This window comes from Temnothorax curvispinosus, unplaced genomic scaffold, assembly GCF_003070985.1.
Source record: "Temnothorax curvispinosus isolate PA1 unplaced genomic scaffold, ASM307098v1 QBEX01000981.1, whole genome shotgun sequence".
NCBI lineage: Eukaryota > Metazoa > Arthropoda > Insecta > Hymenoptera > Formicidae > Temnothorax > Temnothorax curvispinosus.
The window spans coordinates 74549-100659 of record NW_020210761.1 but is presented as its reverse complement, the minus strand read 5'-3'; the positions used below and the strand labels follow the sequence as shown (position 1 = coordinate 100659).

The 26111-nt window shown below is 38.9% G+C and overlaps 1 protein-coding gene across 2 annotated transcripts in view; it reads left to right on the top strand.

Moving 5' to 3' along the window:
* The first annotated feature begins 4944 nt into the window (after positions 1–4944).
* Positions 4945–26111, top strand: part of LOC112459372 — a 95709-nt gene continuing 74542 nt past the window's right edge. For both annotated transcript variants that reach the window (XM_025023459.1, XM_025023446.1), the window contains exon 1: positions 4945–5185. In XM_025023459.1, coding sequence (XP_024879227.1) covers positions 5128–5185 — 58 coding nt within the window. In that variant the 5' untranslated portion in view covers positions 4945–5127. The remainder of the gene's footprint in view (positions 5186–26111) is intronic.

Sequence of the window (26111 nt, the reverse complement as noted above, 5' to 3'; positions counted from 1 at the left end):
CATGATGTCTCTTTGTTAAGTATACAATTAATTTACATAAAAAATAAATTAATAATCTCATTTTGAAGAGAAAAGTGAATATTGAAAAGAAATATTGCAGTCAAAAGTTTTCTTAGCATTTTGCACACGTTATCAAAATTTTTGAGAACAAAGAGGTAGCGTTTACTCGAAAACACTTGATCTCTGTATAAGATCGTCGAATTTTACATAAAGAGCTTTGCAACGCACAAAAGAAGTATTTTATCCGTGATGCGATCAATTCGAGTAAAATTATTAATCGATGGGTTCGTTCGCGATGTCCGAGTTCGATGCTCCAATACGCATGCAGCTCACTAATCCCGATATACCATTGTGTGACGATTTCCATTCCGATGACGTAAGCACGTGGTATCCATCCGTTATAAATCTGGCACCGCGCTCTAAGCCCCCGATAGAAGCCGCGTGAGTTTCGGCTCGTGTATCGGTCGCGACATCACACGAATCCTCTTATGTCGCGGCGAAACGGCCCTTTGAAGTGCGCTTTAGGGGTAACGCCGCGAAGTTTGAAATTTACGTTTGACCTGCCGGTTAAGATAAACTAAACGTACAACTTCCCCCGATGGGTGGAAAACGACCGGTATGAAATATCGATTAGGTCACTTGGGTGCCCGCGATATCGGTTGTGGGTCAGCACTTTAAAGCCGGTAATGACATCACATTGCGGCAGAGAAGTAACAGAAGGCCATCGCTATTAGGAAAAATGAGGTTCCGAATACCGAAGAGATCTTTCAGAAGAGAGCACGTTTCTTTCAAGCTATATTTATGGTGTCTGTTATTTCCAAAGTAATGAAAGAAGATATGTGGGGTGTATTAATGAAACGCGAGTGCAAGAACTCATTTATGAATCTAATCTCGGAAAGAATTGTGTTTATTTTTACAAATACTTTTCAAGGAATTTCAAGAACGGATTAAAAGCTAGCTCCTTAAATGTAACGTTAGCAAATGAATTTTTATTTACACTTGAAAAATAGGTCGCTCGCGGGGGTTAATCAGTGGGGGTAAACAAAGGGATAAATGAATCGAGAGCTCTTATTGCGGAGAGTTTGACGGTGACCTCGCGGGATTTGGTGATAAAGTGTCCCTGATTGAGAACGCCTGCTCGTCGGTTATACGCGGGATATTGAGGGTAATGGAGCTGCGGATCGCCGTTCGCTCGAAGCGATTCGTTGAAGTCGATGGAAGTCGAACATCGGCCAGTTTAATGCCGCGTTTACGATCGAATAGGACGCGGGAATCGTGCTCCGGTTTCCTCGTTGGCGGCCACGTCTCGCTTCCGAAAGGTTTTTCAATCATAACTTTTATTTACGTGAACGGGTTTATCGCTCCGCTTTTATTACCATGCGCGTGTCTCTACCGGTCTCTACCGGTCCGCTGCAATGTGTGTTTACCTTGTTCGCTGGATTATTCGTGTAACATTGCAGAAATGCGTTCGGAAAGCGTGTAATAAATTTTTCAAACGGATATCACTACAAATAAGACGAGCGAAGTATAGTATGGATTTGCAAATTGTGATTTTTATTTCTAAAAATATGTGTTCCGGATCCAAACAGAGCGCAGCTAAATGGCATCGTTGAGAAATATGAAATGGTAGCGTCGTCACTTTGAAGTAATCGCGCTGTTTACAATTAACAATATATATTTTCACGTTAACGACTCTATTAATATGCCTCTGTTTTTTATTACGCCGAATGGAACATATACTAACGTCGTTGTGAAAGGGCGACTGAATTTCGAGAATAATTTATGACCATCATAACAAGTAGGGTGACGTTAGATAGTTTTTTGCTGCCCAGTTTTTGGCACATACCCGCATTCAGGAGATATTTGTGTCGTTCTCGTTTAGGCGTTGCGTTGTATACCCATTAACGCGTTGCAATCGTTATCTTTTTCGCGCGAATCAATTGTGAGTGATTAATACGTTGGTCGCTAAATTTACTATATAGCAATGCTTTAAAAAATACGTTGCAAACAAGTGAAAAGTGTGCTAGGTACGTGATGAGACCACGTCGTGTCTTTTTTATCACTCGCCCCGCGGCACGTGGCGTCATACCGAACGCGTGACTTCCTTATCGCAAATATTTCAGCGAGCCGCGAAGAGAGACGAATAAGGTTCGGTTAAATATTTACGCGGTCGAACTGAACGCCGCGTTGTGGCCTCACGCTCTTACGTGTTCGGCAAACAGATTCGTTCGCCATCGTCGTCAATCTAGATATCGAATCGGGCTGAAATGTGCAGAAATCTTTCGTTGCGACTTACACCCGCATTTTTGTCTCTTTCAATTGAAAGCGATGCGATAAACATCCCGATGTATAAATGCGTTTATCTGAACTCTAATTAATAGTAGACAGTTCTTATTGCGAAAATTTGGCATTTAAAAAAATTATTATATAAAATTGCGAATTACGCATTATAGTTGGGAACTAAGCTTTTATTTTGACATTTTGCATCTGTCAACGCAGGATATATGTTTTGCGATTTAATTTTTTAAATGCCAAGCGTATTTTTGCGAACAAAAACTGTCTAGTATTATTAGAATTCAGATAAATGCATTTATTTGCTCATTTTTATTAAATCCTGGTGAGAATCCAATATTTGTAATGTACATTGTCCACATTAATGAAAGTCATGTGGGATATCGTTGCGAGTACATTAAATATATATTTAATTACAAGTGCACTTAAACATTTTGAAAGATAATTTTGCGCTTTCTTTAGTATGTAAAATGTAAAATAATTTATATAAAAAATTTATATTAAATATCAATACGTTCAAAGAGATAATGCGCCTCGATTCGTCATATCGAATTCATTTCGACTGGAATGAAGATTGAACGGGTTAAATGTTTATTGATTGAATGAGGTATGCTTGCGTAATTTATTATACGAGATCCATGAAGTCTGTTATTATTGAGCTCGGCGAGAATATTTCTGGAAATTGAGGGTAAAGTGTGATAGAAATTATCATGTGTGCTCGAGCGTTCCAATTGAAGTCACATTTATCATCGCGTTCGTAAGAAATAAGCATTTTTAATCGTTTTTTAGTACATGAATTAATTGGTTATTAAAAAGAAATTGCAATTTTAATGGATGGCATAAGGCGTACGTGATCTCATTTAATATTTACTGCTCGCCAAAATACCTGAGATGTATCTTAAATTCTTAATATCTTAAACTCTCAGTATTGCATAAAATAATAATCAGAAATTAAGTGACATTATAAATTTTTATAGACGAGATAATAGCGTTTTAATTTTATCATGATAAAGCGGTCGTTCTATGCTACTTTTATTAATTGATACAAAATAGATACAGCAGTCAATAAACAAGAGACAACTTGAAATATTCGATGGGCACTATTTCGCTTAAATATTGGAAGAAAAACGGCTGTCGATAAATTCGGTTTGACTGGTAGCATCCATTAGAGTTTATAAACGAATCGATTAATTAATAATGAAATTTGCTACATCTCGGCTGTGACTCGGCGGAATGAATAAATGATCGCTCTTAGTTATAACATCGGCGCGATTTTGATGTCATGTATCGCGGGTATTAATTAAAAAGCGTGCACCACACCTATCAATTAAAAAGCACATACCGTATCATCTTCGGAGCCGCGGAGACCCACCACCGGCTGTGGGTTTCAAAATTGAATCTCATGAACACGTTCCGCATGCAAGTGGAAATTAACGTAACTGATATTTAAGTGACCCGTGCGCCCGATACCGTATAGTGTAATTCCGAACTTCGTTAATGCCGCGCTTTCGCGCTTAGCACACACAAGCGGGGTATTACGCATAGAATTAATTTATACCGCGGGGAATTTAAGTACGAAGGGAATTTCCCTTCGGTACAGATACGAGACACGGTCTGAAACAATGTTTTCGGCGGCGGCGCCGCTTCAAACTGGAAAACATTGAGTTTGCAAGCTGCTTTAACCCACGTGCGAGGGAAATCACGCGATTGCTCGTTACGCGAAGTTCCCACGGAAGAATTACATAAACGGTCGGGTATATTGAGTTCGCGGCACGGACTTTGTCCGGACTGAAATGCTTTGTATCTTTCATTTTTCATTATATCTCGATTTGATTTTTTGTTTCAATTTCGATAATATATCTGATACGAACACCTAGCGATAAGCGTGATAAAATTCCACGGGCGATGCAAAAATTGCATGTATATTATAAATGAAATGGTCGAGGCTGGTTATCGTATGTAATCATAGGAAGGGGATTTATCACGGTCGAGATTTTTTGCGCTTTGTTCCGCGATTCTTGTAACGAGAGAAAGGTAGACGATACATGCGACGAATATATATATGCATACGCGTGCACGCGAAAGAGATCGAGAAGCATATAATTGCACGATATATAATATCCTGAGTGTCCATTACGTGGGCGATTTATATCTGAATGTGAATACGAATTAGGAAATACGCGTTTATCATCTCTCTATTGGTATACATGCAAAAACTCCTCGCGCCAACGAAATCTTGCGGTTTACGTATCGAGGGTTCGGTATCAAGGGCGCAATTAAAAACGGTCAATTTAAACGCTGGTAGATCGTGGGCGGAAAGGGGTCAAATCCATTTTGTCCTGCGATAATCATAATTTATAGGCGTAATACATCTCGCCGAGAGACAACCGGTGGTTTTCCGTTATTCCGGTAATTTATGGTAAATTTGTCTCGCGCCGACGAGAGAGATCGAGCCGCGCGCTCTCCATGCCATGGCTTTCTGCTCTCTCGTCACTCCTGCTGATTTATTTTTCTCCATTACGCGCAATTAAGTAGCGTTCGTTCTCTGTCTCGCCGCGCGATCTCATGCCTCCTTTTCTCGCGCGCGAGACCCGTTCGTTCCTCGTCGGCGAGCTGACGGATCTCGTGATCGCGCACATTAACGACACGCGACGTGTTGGTCATCAGGAATGCTCGATCGAGGATCACCGATTGGACGGCACCGCATCATCAACGCTTTGAGGAGTCTATAGAGGAGCAGCAACTGTGATTAACGTTTCATCCCAATATTAGGAGCTTCTATATATACACGTTGAATATATATACGTTGATATCTATATATATACAAACACACACATGTTCCATATATTTTTGGATTGCCTGTTGAAGCAAGAGCGCAACCTGATTCTAGCGGGTGAGTACGCATTAGATGATGTCAAAAGTTTTACGATGGGGAGGCTTCTCGCAGAATTTTCAATCATATTATACATGTATATCTATAAATTAAATACTATCAAGTAGCAATTATATTCCTGAATGAATTAATCGTCTGTCGTAATCGTGATAATATATATAGGTACTATACAGATATTTTTAATTTTTATCAAATATTACTTTCTGTCTGATTCATGTAACGATATTTAAAAAAGGTTGTTATTTCTGAAATCTATTACTGATAACTTATTAAAAAGTATGAGATATCTATTATAAGCTTGATGGCTTATAATATCTTTCACACTAAAATATATCTCTGTACGAATGCTTTATATACTTCTTTCATCAATATGTGATACTTACACATGTAAAAGCGTAACGAACATAATATTAAGTGCAAAAGAGACTTATATTTTTTTTATTATATACGCGAGTTGTGAAAGAGAGAGTACTATCATCACTTAACGATCTATTGTAAAAGAACGGTAATTAAAAAAAAAAACTAATGATCCTATGATCACTTATCACCGTGCGTATAATTTTTTTTTTAATCGCGAAATAATCAATCTTTCACGATAATTCGTGTCGCCCAGTAAAACGGCGGCTATAGCAGCGATGACGTTTAATTTTCACGAGATGCTCGCATATTGTGCGCGAAATGACGCGGTTTCAACGACGATCATTTTTGCGGGTGGTATATAAATGATTCCATTATGTGTCGTCCTATTTTCCCGGTGAGTTTATCGATCCACTCAACCATGTGTGATACTATCATAAGCAAAGTGCACCTAACCGCGATGCAACGATTCAAAAATCTATACTGTACCGCACTCTTCTATTTCTATTATTAAGGTATCGCTCTTTAAATATCTGGACTCGATTTAAGCAGAAATACAAATGGACATTTTTTCACAAAGATTTTTTTTAGTCTTAACGTTAAAAATCTTAGTAAATCAGTCTCAAATTAAATTTGTTCATTTACTTAATTTTCCGAATAACTGATGAATTTTAATGTAAAGCACGGCAATACAGTGCAGCAAAAAAATTATTTGTATGTGTTTTATACTGAAAAAGAGTTATTACTGGAGAAGAGCTATTGTCGTTAGCATCAAATTTCATTTTCTAATATTTAAGAATGCTATCAGTATAGATTCGTGAAGTCTAAGAAATTGCCAAAATATAAATATTAATTTGAGATTAGTCAGGATATTGTAATTTAGCTTCAATAAATGTATCAAAAATACGCGCGGTCGCGCATTATTACGACACATCGTGTATTTATAGTCGCACTACACGTGCCACGCGAGTTTGAGCCGATTGTAATTATAAATAATTGGTGATCGTTGTTGGAAAAGACCGTTAACGCCATCATCACTCAGGGTCGTTTAAATGATACATTACTTTAAATAACGTATTGCCGCATGCGTTACATGCAATTAACGCACGATTTAAATATAAAATATAAATGGAGTGCAGGCGTAGCATTAAAACATTGTCCAATATCGCGTTATATAAATTCACAGAGAGAAACAGAGTGATGAAAATAACTCATTCATAATAAGTATAGTTTGTATAAAGAGTGTTCTATCTTCTTGAATCCAAAGGAAGTCTTGTTTCCCGTTTTAGGAAAAAGTTCTTTATTTTAGCGCCTCCTTTGTTTCAAAGTAAGACACAATTTAAGGAAAATCATCACAATATCTCAAATAAAAAAATTATTTCTTACTCTATTTACTCTTCAAAGATCGAGTTAAAATATAAGAAACCGTGGTGTGGATATTTGATGTAATATGGAATTAACTTCTCAAGTTAAAATCGTTATCTATTATTTTTTATAGATGTTTTCGTGTTATATTTTATTGTCGTCTTTGTACTATCTTTGTTATACTACATACCTTTGTATCGTATTACATATATTTTATTTTGCACCGCAAAAGAGATTATTATTAAGGAAGTTACAAGGTGTAACATCTCGTCCATCGCGGATTAATTTTTGAAATGACAATAGAAGACACGACTCACGTTATCTCAGCCATAATACGACGTCATGTTCCTATTAACGGTGGAAATGTGAAAGTAGGATGGAATTTCATTATCTCGGTGTGTTCCGAATAAATTTACAGGAATGTAACGATACGTTTTATGTCGATATTTTATACACGCTCTGTTAAATAATGTACCTACGTCTGAATAATTACGCGTAAATCGTGCATCCGGACTTGAAACAACCCGCCGAAGCGACAGCCTGATTTTGCGAGTCTGAAAACCTGAAATGGAAGTTCGCGTTAATTAAATAATAATAATAGACGTCGTCGTATGACGACTATAGCTCGAATTACAGATTCCACAAAATGTGGAAACTCAACGATACTTAATCCTGCACACCTCTATCCCCGATATTAACCGGTTATTATAATCCAGAAAAACCAGACTAGAGCGGAAAAAATTTTTTAACGTTTTAACGGAGATATTTGAAAAGCAAAGATTTACTCAGCGTCTAACTGGTAATAAAAGAACGATGTAACAGAGTATGGCGCAAAAAACATAATATGGGAATGGACGTTGAAACTACATTAAGAATTGCTCTTTATGAAAGACATCAGTTCCTCCAGTTAAGATCTTAAGTATGTATCTTCGTGATGCAAAAAGGCGAATTTATCGATCGATTTTCGAATTCGAGATGATCACGCGCGCTCAACCGTAACTCCTCACGTAAGCTATCTACATGTAGATCCATAATGCGGCCTAGATTTCTATGTACGACGACTCGGGCCGGCCGAGCAATGGCGGCCGGACGGTTTTGAACCTCTATCGAGTTTATTCGACGGTATACACGAGTGACTCCAAACAGTGCTGGCGCAATAGACATCAGAATACATCGATATTGGTGTTTTTTTCTGGTTTTTTTTTTATTGCGACTACATTTAGCTGAATATCGCGCGCGAATATGGACGCTCGAATTCTTTCTCCAGTTTTAAAAAAAGCTGAAACTCGCGTAGAGAAAAGGGTTATTGAAATGAGAAATATAGGATCAACTAGGGAGTTTTAAATTATTAGTAAAAATTAGTTTAGTATTATTTTTAAATGAGAGACTATATAAAATATATAAATAAATTTTTTTTATTATTATTAAATTAAATTCACCGAATTTGCTATTTAACTAATACATACTTTTTAGTTTTTGACGGTAGACACGCTTTATTCTTTAAATGCTTTAAAGCTCCTCACTTAAAAAAACTTTACATTAAAAGTTTAATATTAGGACTTACTATAAAATTGTTCGGAATTATTAAGAGTACTGTCAGTAATTTAATAATATATCATTGCATATTATTAATATATACGTATGATCATCTAACATATGTGAGAGAGTAGAGAGAACTACTGTGAATTCTTGTACGAGTTTAGTCGACGATGCAACTCAATGCAAAGGCGAGGACTCGAGGAGTCGAAATAAGATGACCTGTGACCGTGCTCCATCACGCTCCGCTCGGTTCTTATCGGCGATAGCGATCGATCGCATTTAAATATGACTTCTACTTAAATTTCATGTAATGCCGACGCTACTGGGGCGCCGAGTGAAAATAGAACGCGCCGTACTGGCGTTCGCTTTATTTTCGGCTGTATTCGAAAGAGAGGCGTTAATTTTGCCGGCGAGAAACGACGTTAATTGACGCGACAACACACGACGCGAAAGACTTCCCGCAGGGATCCGGATGCACGCGTACGTTGTTCCGCTTCCGCGCCCGTGTTGCGTCGTCGGTCGTGCCGTTGTCGCGACGACTCGCTCGCTCGGTACGACCGCGACGCGTCGGCGACGAATCTTATTAAGGGGATATCCCGTGTGGAAATTGCGTTAGGGCTTTGATAAGGCCCCTGTTAATTTTCCCTAACTTTGTTTGGGCCCTAATGTGGAAGCCCAATAAGAACCCTTTAAGGCCGGTCACGCTTTTTCACTGAGGGCCCTTAGAGGCTAAATAATCAGGGCCTTGATAATTGCCTTATGAACACCCCAAAAAAAATATTTTGTCGTTTAATGGCTCCCGCTTGATTTTAGAGGATTTTTCTCTGAAATACGGTCTCAAGAAGATATTTTAAAATCTAGAGGAATATCCTCTAACCATGAGACACTAGACTTAAGATTGCAGTCCTCTTAATGCCAGAGGAATTATAATAATACTTTAAAACGAACATTCACCCGACAAAAAAATTATTTATTTCGAAATTTTATTACTATTTTTTAACTAAATTTGTCTCTTAAGATGCAGTCTATGATTATAAATATTTTCTCGTATTTGAAAAAAACACTTACCTTGGTGGGATTCGAACTCGGGACCTCTGGATCGTGAGCCAACTGTCTTACGTGGTAGACTACTTCTTAATTTAATGTAAGTGTTATATATAGTCTACATATGTCATAATCAGCGCAAATATATAATTTTTCAAAAATCATCTTAAGAAACAAATTCAGTTTAAAAAGAGTAATAAAATAATAATGTTATATTTTTAAATGTTTTAAAAAATTTTTTTAATGTATGAATAATTAAAATTGTTTTACGTTGATCGAAATAACCTTGAAGAGTTTTTAATTTATTTACGCCTTGATGTTTCTTTTCTATCGAAATCCCGACTAAGTTTTAAAATAAATAAATCTCTATTTTAATAATCGCTACCTTGATCAAGTCCCATTAAGGCCCTTATTAAGTTTCCTTATTCAGGCCACACATTAATTGAGCTACCCAAAATTGATATCGCCCTACTGGGACCTAGCCTGGCAATAATGTGGAAATCCTTATTAGGGAACCCACGTTTAAGCCCTTAAAGGCCCCGAAGCTTATTAAGGTTGCCTTAACAATTTTCCACATGGGATACGCACTCTCCAGTCTTTAAACGTGCACTTCTTTTAAATTATCCGTACGATCTATATTTTTTTCAAACTCAGAATAGGTCTTACGAGAGAACGAGATAAAGAGGAATCTCTACAGATATGTATTACACTGAGAAAAAATTACTGTTGCTTCAATTAAATGTGGAATTCCGGGGCCAAAAACATAAATAGTTGATTCAATTGTATAAATAGTTGATTCAACTATAGTGTAGTTGTTTTAATAATTCAAATATTGAATCAACTATTTATACAATTGAATCAACTATTTATATTTTTGGCACCCCGGAATTCCACATTTAATTAAAGCAACAGTATTTTTTCTCAGTGTAGCTTACGTATTACGTTATAGGCTCTTTAATTATGTACACTATGTTGAATTACAGATCACATATAGATATGAGAAAAAAAATAAAAGACATGTAAATTCTAAAAAAAAAAAAATGTTTTATTTAAAGGAAGTTTTGGTAAAATGGAGTGAAAAATATTTTAGCGAGGAAATATCCGATATTTTATCTCGAGTTCGATAATTGCTTTACAAGTACATATCTAAAAAACATTCAAGAACGCTTGGAAGATATATGCATTATGCATACATTCGTTTAAAGAAAGAGAATCGCATCGAGAATGCAAAACACAATATATCGCCGCAATCTGTCGTCGCTATATCGTTTTCAGCGAACATTCCCCGCATTATATCCGCGTCGCTATCGCTTACGACAGCGCGCTCCAAAGTTTTCCATGTGTGGCAATGAAGTTTACGCCGACGGGTTCGCGATCCTTCACACGCGGGTAGGAATAATCTGCATAATTGCGCGGAGTCGCACACGTTGCAATTGCGTTTTCTGCTACGCGGCCTCTTTAGCGAGTGTAGCGCGCGAGCGGCTGAAAATTTCAGTTCAATCGTTCGTGCAAATCACGTGGATTATAGTCGCGATAATGATACTTCCAACATCTTTGCGATATTATTGATGATTGATAGCTGGTTTTGCCGTGCCCGTGATTATGAAAGTGGCATAAATCATATCCTTCGTTGCGAGATGATTGGAATTTTGTGCTTTTGCGTTACGCTATATTAATCATAAAAATCTTCGATATTTCATATATTGAAAATTAATGAAAAAAAAATGACATAGAAAATATTCAATTTTGCTAAAAAAAAAACAATACATATATGAAAGATATAACAACAATTTTGAGCTAATTTTTACGCTTTTAAAAGGATGGCATTAAAATTGATATTTTTTATTATTATACGAGTAATTTATCAAGTGTGAGCAATTCCACAAGAGAGTGAACAAATATAGGAAAAGTGAGTTTGAGAATGTATTAGGTTGCATCACGCATCGCTGTAAATTACATGACATGATTGTGAACATTAAAATATCGCATATTGGATTTCGCTTCGAGTTTCCAAGGAAATGAACTACGGTAAAAAAATTAATTCCTCAGGCTGTCAATGATAATTTCATAGATGATGCCATGCGCGATAAACGGAAAGCATGCCGCGATAATATCGTATACGTGTACTCCAGCTACGGGCATTCTGAAAAGATCGATTTTTCTCTATTAAACCTCATTGTGGAAATTGCGGAATAACACACTCTCTTGATGAACCACTCAATTATCGAATTATTCGCGCGGCCCTATTTTCTGCTTCTGCAATCGAACGCGACGACAATGCAAACGCCGTGCACGCAACGTAGCGACAGGTCATGCAAAGTAATATACTGCGGGAGGAAAGTTCGGTAAAGAGAGATGAGAAAGGGATCGCGCGGGAGAGAGAGGATGACGGGGATACGTTAGTTTCGCGGGGCATGTTGCCCGTACGACGTCGCCATGTTTTACCCCGGCGAGGACACCGGAAAACGGCGCCGTTCGACCGGCTTCCCCGTGTTTAGCACGTGCTTTCGGAGCACGGGTCAGTCAGCCGGTACTATCGATCGGCGAAGCCACGGCCACATTTCCCGTTCGTGTAATGCGTAGTAAGCTCGGCGAGACGTCACGAGAACCAACGGACGCAACGTTACGTTTGAGCGACGGACGTCTTTTGACGCGGCAACGCGCGGCGCCAGGGCGATCGTATCGGGACGAACAAAAAAGAACTCGGATAAGAATAAATGACTCGAGCGGATTACACCTCATCGTCGCGGTACCTTACGTCATCGTTGTTTTGCATCCGTTCGCGATGACTTAATCGAATTTTCGTTCCGCGCCGCGTCCGCGCCACCCCGCACGTGTCTTGCGTCCCGCGGCCGTTCGAACGCGTAGATAAAGAAAATACGTAGATAAAGAAAATACGAAGCGATAGCGCGAATTGTAAAGGAAATCAGTATCGCGTAAGTAATCTCTAGAAGTTATTGATATGTGTGCGTGTTCGTGTCACCCTTGGTGCTGAAGCGCAGCGTAAAAGAAGCGCACGAGAGGCATCTGATTACTGACTATTAGATTATTCAAGAAACTTCTTGCTCTTTGTTTTCTTTCGGCGGCAGACGCTAATAGATTTTTACGATCTCACGTGTATTTGTGTTGAGCGTACCTCGAGATAGCGTCTCTCCAAGTTATCTTCTCTCGTATCGGAACAAACGAAAAATATTGCCTGTTTTCGATAATGCGTGCAGCGAAAAAGCTCGGCGTCTCTCGGGAGCTGATTCGAGGAGATTAATTACGGGTGTAAATTACGTAATTACGCGTGGTCGACACGGCAACAGTATATAGTTATGATTCGCGGCAGCACACGCGAAGTAGCAGCTTTCTTTTCGTCGTGCAACGCGAGACCTTTCGATTCCCGCTAATTAATCATACCTATTACGCCTATTAAGCCCACGTTACCGGCGTGCCTACCGAAAATCATGTCCGCGCATTAATCGACGTATGAGTCCGTTAATTGAATGCACGTCTGGCACGTTAAATTAATTGCGATTCGATATGATTACCGTAACATATCGACGGCTGGAGTATCGTGCAACGTCGAGACATAGCGCCGTGTGTGTACATATAATCCTGTCATTAATCATCATTGCAGTTGTAAATAAGACAATTCACGCAAACGATACTCTATCGTCGATAATTCGACAATCGATGTGGAATATTTAATATCGTAGAGCACACTTTCTTTTTTGTATACTACAGAACTACTTTCTTTTTAAACATGCTTTTTCACATGATTTTGCCAAATATTGAATAGAATGTGTTGCTCGACTGAAATGTTATTTCACCGTACGGAGCATGCCAGAATTATTGCACGCACGCATGTCCTTTCAAAATTGCGAGCACCGGGATATTTTAAGGATATAAATAAATCATAATATCTCTCTCTTCTCTAAAGGAGTATTGTAAATAAAAATAATTATTATTTATTACAATTAAATCTAAATTCACGTGTCTTTTGGCGATTTTAGTTTTTGGACAAATTGTAAATTCAATCGCTCTCCATTGTCATTGCCGTTCATGAGAACGAGGAGATGGGAGATACTTGGGAAACTTGCAACGTAATTACCGTCGAAACGGCGACGATCGTCGTTGATACTCCGCGTTCGTAGAGCACAATCGTGGAATAGCCGATTTACAAACGTCGTTTCTTTTCTCTGACCTGGCATAATCACGTACTCGGGATTGTGTATATGTGGCGGATCCGCCGCGCGCGTCTGCGCGAGCGCGCGACGCAACAGCGGGCCGTACAGCGGTTCTCAACCGGCCGGCCTGCGTGAAAGTGCGCGCGTCCGATCCAGGTTTTCGGGCGCGCGACGCTTCTCAATCTTACTTCCCAAAGCTAAACTGAAACTAGACTTCGTCACTTGTGTCATTATCTTAAAGACTTGTTTTATGTCGAGTTTTTCGCTTCTAATGCACCTGCAGGGAGTGATAGCCGGATATGGACTTTAAGAATCGATTTTAAGTTATAACGCAAGCTGTAAATTAATAATCAGCCTGAAAATGTTTATAGATACTTACCTCTATTTTCTGTTGAAGTAAATATGTATATCCGTATTTAACGATATAATGATAGCGCGCGAAATCTCGAAATCTCTCACGATTGCAAATTAGCGCATTTACGTATTTAAATTTAAGTGGCACTCCCCATTTCAAAGGAATATTAGTTTGGGACAATCAATATGCATGTATCATCGAGTTACTCAATTGTCTTGAATTTCATCATCACTTATACATCTGCGGTTTCTAACTTTCATTCCAAATCGCGAAGCGCGTCGCTCGTCAACATAGCATCAGAGGAGAGAAAGTAAAGATGGATATATGTCTAATGCAAATTACTAGAGAAACGTCCTGCGTGATTTAATGATAGTGTTCGAAGTCGATGAAGTGGAGCACAGTGCAGAGTCGAGAGACGTATTATTAATTCATCAGATGAAGATAGTACGCGAATAGTATTCTCGTATATTAGGTATCAAATGTAACGGAGCGTGTAATGAATAATAACGAATCTCGCATTGTTCGATAAGTGAATCAAAATTAATGATCGCACGATTATTTTATCAATTTAGTAAAATCTTCTTTTTTTTGTAAAACGTACGTGCTCTTGCAATTATTTGGAAGACATTGCGTAAAAGGAAAATTTAGATATAAATAAAATCCGTTGAATAATGATTGAGAGAGAAATTAATTCAAATATGATCCGAACTCAAACATTTCATTTTCATATTTTATTATTTTCTGCGAAGTTACCATCTAGATCGGAGAAAATTCGAGTTTCTTTTTTTCTGTTCTAATTTTATACGAGAAATGTGCAAATCTCGTGGCATTACAATCTCCTATTTACATGTTTATTAGAATGCAATTTTGTGACCGTTTTATTACTTGATTCCACTTTCAAGTTAATGACATTTACGAGGTTTCGTGTAGCGTACTTTTGTGGAAAGGTAAAAGGGTGATGGAGATAGGTGGGCGTTTAGGGTACCCTACGCAAGGAAGACATCGTGGGCGGATGAGTAATTCAACACATTGTATTTGATCTCACGAAAGCAGCGACGCGCGCGTTCTCTTGAAAAAATGTCAAATATAAAACAATTTCCATAATCATGCAGGAAAAGTTACATATTAATAATATGATTATTCTTGATCTATGCAGCTGAATTGAACTGTACACGTTGTTCAACTCTTACATCAATTTCCTTTTCTATTTTTGTGTCTTCTCACACATATTGTATCTTTTGCAGATTTTATTACCTAACTGTAATATAACTTAATTTTTTATTTTATTATTTCTCTTAACTTAGGTGACAAAGGGTTATAAACGATTATATCGTAACAATTTATCGTAACATTACAATTTTGTTTCGGCTTCCACTGTCCAATCTCGAATGTCTAACTAAATATATGTAATGTCCTAATCGTATTTTTAGCATCGTTCCTGGCGCTAACCGAATTTCGCACTGAGAAGATCGAGGGTGTAAATATTCGCGAGCTCATTGGCGAAACCGCGCTCGTACTTGCATGTGTAACAGAATGCTGATCTACGAAATTACGAGGTTTACGTCGGCACGAATGACGCAGTTTCGCGAGAAGAGGGCGAGGTGGGCGTTTAGAGTCTCCGTCGCGTCGCATGTGCATGATTACAGATGTGTATCTTCTCTCTCTCTGGGTCGCATGTGCTACTCGTAAAATCCCCTTCTCTTCCGCACGCATATACGTCATCAACGAAATATAGCGTAACTTTCGCTCGGGCGTATGTGCAACCACGTGATGTTCATCGCAGCGTGCACGCGCGTCGCGTCGTGGATCATCGCGTTCGAGTGAAATTGTCGCTTGACATTCGGGCGTAATTGGATTTCGTTATGAAAAACTCATTATCTAGAATCGTTCTTTCCTGTTGTTATATTTAATTGTCATTATTTCTGAGAAAAGATAAACGATAAATTCAAGATCTTGAAGAAGATATATTGACGCCGTGGTTTCAATATCTTTGTAAAAATAAGATAAAACTTAATGAAAGATTTGTAGGAAAAAGACATTAAGAATGTGGAGCAATTAGTATATATATATAACTTTGTTCTTTTTTTTTCATGTCCAAAAACAACCGCAATTTGACACCTTTTCGGATGCCTATATCTTTTTAGTTTGCGAACACTTTCGAATTATTTTTGCACGTGTTTGCAGATACTACATGCTTGAGAATTAATTAGTCGAAATGTAGATGGAAATTATGCACAAGGCAAAATAGATAAATAATTCATATGTGTTAATGAGTCGGCATTAATTAAGAGCCCAACGTTGTAGAATTCACAGGTAATTACGAGCGCAATAATCCTAGAAACTGCTGCTTGTTTAGTGATTCAAAAATCACAACCATTTAATTCGAAATTAATCTGATAATTAGCCCTAAATAGACAATTTTCTTATTCTATTCGTTAGTTTTATCAATAAACGTGTTGTTCGTATGTAACATATAGGTCATAAAAGAGATCATTTAATTCTCAACATTTAATTTTTTTAAATAGCAGTTATTTTTGCAATTATATTAATTGTGTTCTGCATCATAACATGCCATATCATTTATTGCTTATTGTTTGAAAATCACGAAGCAATTTAGATCGAGTTAGCTTTTTGAACAATTTCTCGAAAAATTCTTATATACAATTTTATAAATGTATAACTTATATATTTATACATTTTTATTTATTTATATGCTTTAACAGACTAAAAAATAAAATTCTGATTTCCATAACTAACTTAAAATTTACACTCGAAACGAACGTGAATAGGTTTACATAAATAAGTGTACATAAATACTGGTGAAGTTGGTTAAACTCAACGTGCAGCTAATGAACAGTGTTGAAAAATTTAACGACAGGAAGTTTCACTTTAGAATATAATATATTCATCACGTTTAAGAGACAATTCGCAACGCTTCGGGGAACTTGGCAGTTCTTCGATTTCCAGTCTCGTAGACTCAATCTCTGCACTGTTTGATGTTCGGACCGCTAAAATTCCACTTCTTTGTCTTCCTGGATTTTCATTTTGGAGTGGATTGCCTGTAGGAATTAGACGCGGTTCACGCTGCACGTGCGGCGAAGAAACCAGCAGCGTGCTGCGAGGAAAGAAAAGAAAGAAATAAGCGAAGCAGCTGTCTACCTTTGTGACGGCGAAGGTACGGAACCCGAACGCGCGCAACGTACCCTCGTCTCCCTGGTCCCCCCCTTCTTCCTTCCGCTTTTCCTTATACCTATCGTCCTGGCCAGGCTTGCATCATATGGACGAGGGGGTGGAGGACGAGAGACCGACCGAGCCAGTCGCGCACCACTCCTCAGCAGATATGCTTTTACTTCTGCAGGCAGGACGTTCCTAATTTTCTGGAGCGTTAAGCATTCCGCCTACTCACGGTATCCGCGATCCGACGACGTCTTTCCCCTTTCACGGGGACGTCTGCCGTTTCCCTCCGAGATATGCTCCGTTGACCATCGACTTTTTTTTCTAAAGCCAATGATGGTTACGAGGTCTCACCTGAGCACGCGACGGGGAAGTTTTCCGAGAAATATTCTCTGTATCGCGTCTTTCCTCTTTTATTAGCCTCTTCCGTCATCCTTTGATTCTTTACCGACAAAGTATGGAAGACGAGTAAAGACAGACGAGAACGGACACCTAAGTTAAAAAGAATATTTTTTATTGAAAATTACGTGGAATGGATTTAACAATTAATTGCGATAGATTAATTATAAATTTTTAATTGGGAATTTTAATTACTTTTCATTCTTTAGTTAGGAAATTGACCGTACCATTCTTGTTAAAAGTATCTGCAGCTTACTTTCTTCACTTATTTTATTTTATCATTTTTATATTATAAGCATTCAGATTTGTAAAGGTGTTACCTATCTAAGTTAATCTTAACTTTCAATATTACTCCCTTAACTCTGAAAATTATCGTAATCTTATCATACCGTATAATTTTACGATAAATTCTTGTAAAATAATCGTAAATCCCGCCTTTATTCTGCTCAAATATAAGAATTCATTGCGCAGCTATGCGAGATAGTCGTAAAAATTTCGTGAGCCATTCGAAGCGTGAATATTATTCGCAGAGCAAACGTTTGGTTGCGGTGCAAACATTTCAGAGCGTACTTCACGCCATAGCGTATTTTAATCTTCACCTGCTCACCTCCTCCTCTTAATGAGCGCGAACCTCCTCCTCTTAATGATCGCGATTTCGTCTGCTATTCACCATGACATCTTTATAGCGCGACGTGTTACATCTCGCCACTTCATTATTTTCCGGTATAGGCAACCGGTTCGCGTCCCATACTGCACTTGTGGCGCGTTTAGTTATCTACTTTCTGTATGAAATTGATCCTCGGGCAAAACGCGTCCATATTTCTGCGTTATCGCGTCTTGATGAGAGCTTTATTAGAGGGAGAGAAAGAATCGCTGATGCGCGATACGTTCCGCGCGTTTAACCGACCAATCGACATTAGATAATTCAAAGAGATGCTACATCGCGCGTATAAAGCATTTTCATACATCATAATTTAGTGTCTGCAAATTGACAAGGATTAAATTTTATAGCACGCGCATATATACAACGTGCGATTCAGATTCGAAAAATTATTTTATTCTTTGTGGAAGAATCGAGTTGCGAATAATTCGTCGTACATGGAAAAATTATTGTATATTAAAGAAGTATTACGTTTTTAATCTCCGTAAGTCAGATACGTGACGTGATCGCAATTATGATTACCTTATAAATTAAAAAGCGTTGCGTTAATCAAAAAGTTTTCAATATATATAGTTTAGCGGTATAACGTCTATCATAAGAATAATACTTAATGACGACATGAAATACTTAGCCGGCGTTATTGATTCGCCCAATGAAAATGTGTATAATGTTCACGTAATATCGGGGCTCGCGGCAAACGGGGAAGTATCAATTTTACCGCGAAGTGGTTTAAATTAGAAATCTTCGTAGAGGCGAGACTTGCGAGACGAGAGCCTCAAGAATAGTGAAACGTGCGCGACTGCATGCGGCGTGTGTGTGTGTGTGTGTGTGTGTGTGCGCAGCTGTCGACTAATCAGTTGACAATGCATGCAGCGGATATCGCAGTCTCCGTAGAGGGCAGAGAATCGGGAATACATCAGAATGCACGAGTGCACGCGAGACAGCACTGCAGGCGTACGCGACGTCGCCAAATTGACCGTCTGCCTTTCCTATCTGTGACGAGAATGTAATCGACATCATTCCGATTGCACGCGAGATATATCCCATCGCAACTGCACAATCTGCGCTGAGATAACATATATATATATATATATTTTTTTTTTTTTTGAAAATAAAACTTGTACATAATTTTATACAAAAGAGATTTATTCTTAAATTGAATTTTCATTATAGTGCGATAGTAAATTCTACGGAAATAGTCGCGACGACCTCTCTCTGAAAAGATTTTCTTCCCGGGATAGAAATGTCGTCCGCAGTTGGATCATTCCGACAATGCAGTCGCATTGATTTCGATATATATATGTGCGAGTCTCGCGGTCGTATCGGCATTATTAATTCGCGTCCCTCATCGATTTCGCATTCGAGGAGTCTCGGGCACGCAGCTCCCGGAGTTAGTACCACTCGGATGACGGTCGCGCGTGTTGGAAAAATATAATGCGTGCGTAGCAAAGTGCAACATATGCTCGAATCGTCGGCGGTGAAAGTCTTATCGTCGAGAGATAATGCAACGAACGCGAGCTTCTCTGCGCAACAATGGCGCCAGCTAAGAGTGTCGGCATAACGTTGAGAGTATCGGCGCCTTTCTAGCCGTTGCATAATCCGTTTTTGCGCCTTCATAATTTGGAGTTCAGGACAACGAACTTTTATATCGTGTTTAGGCCGTTCAACATTGTGGCCGTGCTCCGATATTCACTGCCAGTACTGAAAATCTATAGTTTACGTCACGTACACTATAGATTTTTAGTACTATGAACTTCAGGGAATATCGGAACGCAGCCAGTAGTAAAATTTCCTATTTGTTTTTTTTAAGGATATATTCTTTATGTTTACAATTTATGGAATTGTTATTTAAAATGTACGTAGGAGGTTTGAGATTGATTAGTCATAAATTTTAAGATCTACTTAAGCAAAAGACAAATTTTGTCATACAGTAATTAGACAAATAATTCTGAAACTAAAAATTAGAGTTTATAAAAATCTCTAAATTTCCATTCGCTGATATCATAAAAATGATCAACGCGTTTATGAATAAAATAAATGGTGTTCTTCTCGGTTTGCGTTTTCAGTGATGTAAACAAAACGAGAATTCCACGTACGTTCATATGGGAATGTTCCATGCCAAAATTTTCCTGCGGTTTGCGGTAAAATTCCTCTCGCAACTACGTCAAAGACGGAAAGCGTATATTCGCGGTTCCACTCGGCTTTATGCGGATACAAGTATCTCTCGTAAAGCAACGTACTCTAATTAATTCAAGGGGAACAGGCGATTGAAAAAAGATAAAGAGGAGCCGAGAGAGGAACGGAAGTTCCTCGAAACCGGTGAAGGATAGCAGGGCCGATCTCTACATTCTATGAACACGGAATAAGAATTCACGCATACATTTGTACGCGTGGGACATAACACACACATACGCACGAGGGACGCGCGCCGACCGACAGTCTGGCATAGTCTTTTGTACTTTGGGACACGAGCCCACGAGCCCCGGGCATGTCCGGGCATGTCCTCGTACTAGTCACAGATATAACCTGACACTCACACACCGTTATGTCGCCCTTTTTCTCTCTTTCGTCCTCCTTTTTCTTCCTCTTTCATCCTCCGTGCGGCAGCTTGTCGATTCGAATACAAAGCGGGAATCGGGCCTTGGGCGCATAAAGGAGAGATCTGCGTCGCCGTAGAAATAATGAAGACAGACCGAGAAGAAAGAGGAGCGCGAGAAAGAGAGAGAAAGCGACGAAGAGAAAAAGAGAAGAAGAAACAGGCCGTGCGGAGGAAGTGAAACATATAGCGAACGAGAGAGAAGAGATAGGAAGAAGCGAGATGAGAAGTGAGAAGGTCAGGAAGGGATCGGCCGTGTTATTTGGCAGCTGTGTGGCAGAAGCACCAACTGGCAGATGCTACGGTGGAAACGTCCTCTTTGGGCCCAGCCGGCCCACCCCGCGGCCGGTTCCTCCGCCGAGGGAAAGTTCTGGGTTTCGAACAGAAAGAGAGAGAGAAAGAGAGTGTGTAAGAGAGCGAGTTCTTTCCTGATGACGCGCGCATCCCTCTTTATTCCCCGTGGGACCGTGTGATTAGGCCGCGTCTTCCGGAAGAAAGGGCTCTTCTTCGAGAGCGTTCATGCGGCGACGCGGATTTTCTCGACGAATCTCGCGGGTTTGATTGTGCGATTGTGGCCCTCAGAGCGAAAGGGCTCGCGACGGGGGTCATGGTTTTGCATGCAGAAAATTAGTGCGGTCGCAGTATCGTATAAAGTGGAAGTAAATGGAATACTATAAGAGAAAGAAATCGACGAGCCACCTATGAATTTTTCTTAAAGCCATAAAATAACTTTGTTTAATAGACGTTAGAATCATGTATAGCAGACGAGATAAATGATGTGAGACAATATAGCGACAAGTATACGGCTGCATGATATTATTTAATAGGATTATGCTCTGTTTAATATAAAATCACAAGCTAATGCTTTGTCTAGAGCCACACGATTCACTTTGCCGTCAAATCATTTTCATTACTTAATTAAAATTAATTATCTATTACATTAATTTATTATATATATATATATTATTAGTTATTATTTAATTATAATATATTTTTTTCGATGCTGATAAGAGTGATAAATTATAAATTTCGTAGTTAAGACCACGCGTAGTTAAGAAACGTAGACCTGCTTTCTATGCAAGCACTCTGTCTATACTGAAATCCGGAACTTTAAAGGTTTTTAAAAGGCCATACAAAAAGCTATTATAGCTCTGGAATACACGTTTCCTATCTGCAGACATTTAAGTTTAATGAGTATTGTAAACGAGAAAGCCATTGGTTCAGTAGTCATTAGCTCGAACGTAAAAAAAAGTTTGAAATCTTCGGCGATCGAAGCAAGCGACAAACCAAATTCGCTTATATTGCGTACGAATGTTTCTTCTTTGACAACAATTTAAATTATTTTGATTCCAAATATAATCTTTTAACGCTGGTGATGCATAGTTTAACGAAAGATACAAAATTCAACGCGGAACACAGATCATTATTGTGGGACGCTGATAATTTGTAATTTATAAACACACAAGTTAATTATTTCCGTTTTCCTCTTTGGGAATATCGATGCCATAATTCGTGAATCAGCGACACAGCTGGCTGCGTAAACGTGCAACGCGTTAGTCAATAATACGCGCATATATTGGAAGTATGTCCATGGGAAGTCCTGAGAGTCGCCCGGGCAGAATCATCCGGTTTCTCTTTTCATGGGGTTAGGGATAGGGTGTAATAGTCAACCCCTCCGCATGACGTCATGGTCCTGACGGCGCCCGGAGTGCCGTGCGTGTGTGCGTACGTACATAAACGCTTGCACACAATTGCACTTCACGTCGACCGGCAGGTCCTCCGATGAAACACCTGTTTAAATTCTCATGAAATTAGAACATTTGCTAGAACGGAAGAAGGACCAACTGTCGGAAGCTCTATTGTATCTCGTAGTCGACTTACTGAATTCACAATAAAAACAGAATTTTTAATAGCGCGTGATTCGACGAGCGACGGTCGAAGTAGTATCGAAAGATTTGAGAATGGGCGAGAAAAGTAGTTTAGACAAGAAAACGAAGCTTCTTTTTTGTCAGTGTTATATATATGTTTTTTAGAAATACAGTGAAAAGAAACTATTTTTAGAGTAAATTCTCTCTCGCAAGAGCTATTGAACTCTAAGTGGACGTTGTTACAGAAACTCGTGTTGTTATCGTAAGAGGCAGTTTGATGTTATAGTCATAAGAATCTTTTGTCCAAAAAGAAAATTTGTAGAACTTGGACGAGAACTCATCTATTTTACTTCTTTAAATTTTGATGATTCGCAGCACAAAAGGAGTGGAGCCGAAAAGAACAGTTCTTTTATGAGTGAACTCGTGATTAACTTTAACTATTCGATTCATTTTATCCTTAAATCCGCATGTACGCTCAATTTCATTTCTGTAAACGCACCGTAGCGACTCAACGTCCAAAAGAACGCACGCTCGGTTAGTCAAGAATTCGATTTTCAGCACTTGAACGGAGTTTCTGGAGTTTGCTCACGCGAGGAAGACTCCACCGCACTTCCGGTTATCACGAGATTATCCCCGCTGTGATCTTCCGAGTCATGCTAACGTGCTCGCGTCGGTTTCGGTTCGATTATCAAAACTACATGATAAATCGGCCCTCGTTGCGAACGACCTGGAAAACCGGATGCACTCGGAGATGGAAGACTGTCGTCGATAAGGACGCCGCTATAAAAACGCGCACCGTCACGTTGATAGAACGCTTTTCGATGTCGGATATAACCAGAATAGATAAGGATTGCTTTGCTGCGGGCGATGCGCGCGCGCGCGCGCGCGCTTTCTTCCTCCGCGTTTGAGAAGAATCAAAAAATACTTGCACCCACACGGGAATAAAACATTATTTTTTAGTATCGCGTGCTCAGAGTTCATCGATTTTCCCGCGTTTTCTTTTTTTAAAACTCTGAATAATAATTGAACATCACCGCGGAGGCAACAATACGAAATACATTTTTTCGTAGAAACGTGCACATCATTATTTCCAAGATATCCTACACGTAAAATGATCTTAACGATAAAACTATTTTAACTGTCCTAGAAATTATTTTGAGAAAAAATATCACGGAATTACATATGAAAAAATGTCTGTGATTGAAACAAGAAATTTTTGTGTAATATTACTTTAACAGAAATTCTATTCAATCTTATCGTATAGGTATTGTCGTGGACCGTAAATATTTCTTTCAAAGACACCGGGAAATCCCGGAGGAGGAAGCAGCCACGCCGTGCGTTCCAGTTGTCTCACCGCGCGAGACAACCGTATACCTGCAAGTAGATTTCAATTGTTAACTGTAAACGAGAACGAGAGCGATCGCAGCCTCCGCTGACATCTTGCAATTTGTGCGCTCCATGCATCGCATCCGCGCGACGAGCATGCGCCTCTGTTCGTCGCGCCGGTCGGGTTCGGAATCGAGTGCATGTAAACGGGCCGCTTATATAAACGGGGAAGTCGATCTGGTAGATACATAGCTAGGCTTGGTCCACGTAGAAACTGGGACGGTGGTTGGCCCGATTAGTCATGGACTCGCTCCTCGCGTATTCTGCGATCCTAATTCCTGGCGCGTCGCGAACGGCATCGATTCCACAGACGAACCGGTTACTGATACCAGATACGCGTAGAATGTCTCGGTATATAGCAGCAACGGTATTTTTCGATCAATTGTGAATTGACTTTTTTTCACAAGAATATTTAGACATTAATAATTTCTAAGCATATATATGGAAATTAGATCTTGCCCTTTAATTAATTTTCTCCATGTCGACGGAGAAATTTAAAGTTTATTTTGTATCGACACATTTGATGTGGGACATCGAAAACGTGCGGCAAATATTATTTCACAAAAGTATTATTACTTTAAGAAAAACTGATTCCAAATTTGGAAATATCGAAACTTGCTGAACTATATTAAAATACTTCGTATAGGAATAGATATTATCTGGCTTTACCTTTCTAACGAATATTTGGACTCTTGTATTTCATAAACTGCGATAATTGGTTTGTTTGTAACTGTATATTGTCATATAGGTATTTACGCGTATTTACGACAGTGTATTATGCGCAATGTTATACATGTTACACACATGATAAAAATAATTTAGTGGTATAAGAGTAACAAACATAAATTCAGTCTGCACAGCGTATCATGACATAAATGAATATCCTGCGATCGCATGTTCCATAATGACCCATTATTGGTTTCAATGAAATTCGATAACAGTTATAACCAGAATAAACCGTGTGAACAGGAAGCACACGTTAATGAGCGTGAAAAGCTATTCAAACGACCGAGATAATTATTCGACTAGATAAAACTAAATATCGATGAATATTAATCAAGAGTATTACTTATCAGACGGCATAAAGTGAATCAATTAAATCGTCATTATCGATGCAAAAATGGAAAGTTAAATTCGTATACAGACAAATCAAATATATATCTACCTACATTGCTTTATTTATAGACAGTTTATAATTTTGCGCGTGCTATACGCGTAAAATTGATGTTTTTTTATTGGTCTACAATCTAAGTCTATTTATAGAATATTATTTAGTATTAAAAAATACAAATTGAAAAAAAAAAATTATCGGAAGAATATTTCATCAAATTAAATTGAACAAATCTATTTTTATGTATAACACACGCGTAGAATTAGATTAGATAGATGCGTATCTGCTAGATATATGCGTTCGATAAAATTGAATGACAGATAGGAAATCGATATTAATCGGCTTTCACCTCGATTTATGGAAGCCGGGAATAGCTTATCCGAGAAAGGAAGGATAAACGAGATGTTTCCTTTTCGCGTAACTGGCAAAACGCTGCAACAAAGAGTAATCGTTCTGCGACTGTAATATTTGTTACGAGCGTAATTTCGCAGGGAGAATCTTATAATTCGCGTGTCATTCATATCGAGGCATTCCTCTCGCGTTAAACGCGATTCTACCGTGGCTGCAGTAACGCGCAGGCTAGGCATTTGCAATTCAATGATCAGTAATAGTTTCGAATGGTTCACCGTTGACAGCGCTGGGCGCCACGTTGTCGAGGGAACAAGCGAACCGATGTTTCCCGTGGCGGCTGTCGCTCTTATTACTTTATTATCACGCCTGGACGATGCGTCCGTAAGTGAAATCGTCCGTCCGACGATAAATGAAATTTGCAACCGATTATTTCCCGCGCGCGCGTGTATCCACGTGAAAAAAAGCGATTGTACAGGAGCAATCGTTATTTTTTACGGGCTATTTCAAATCATTACACCGAGAAATTCAACGCCTTAACTTTACGCTCG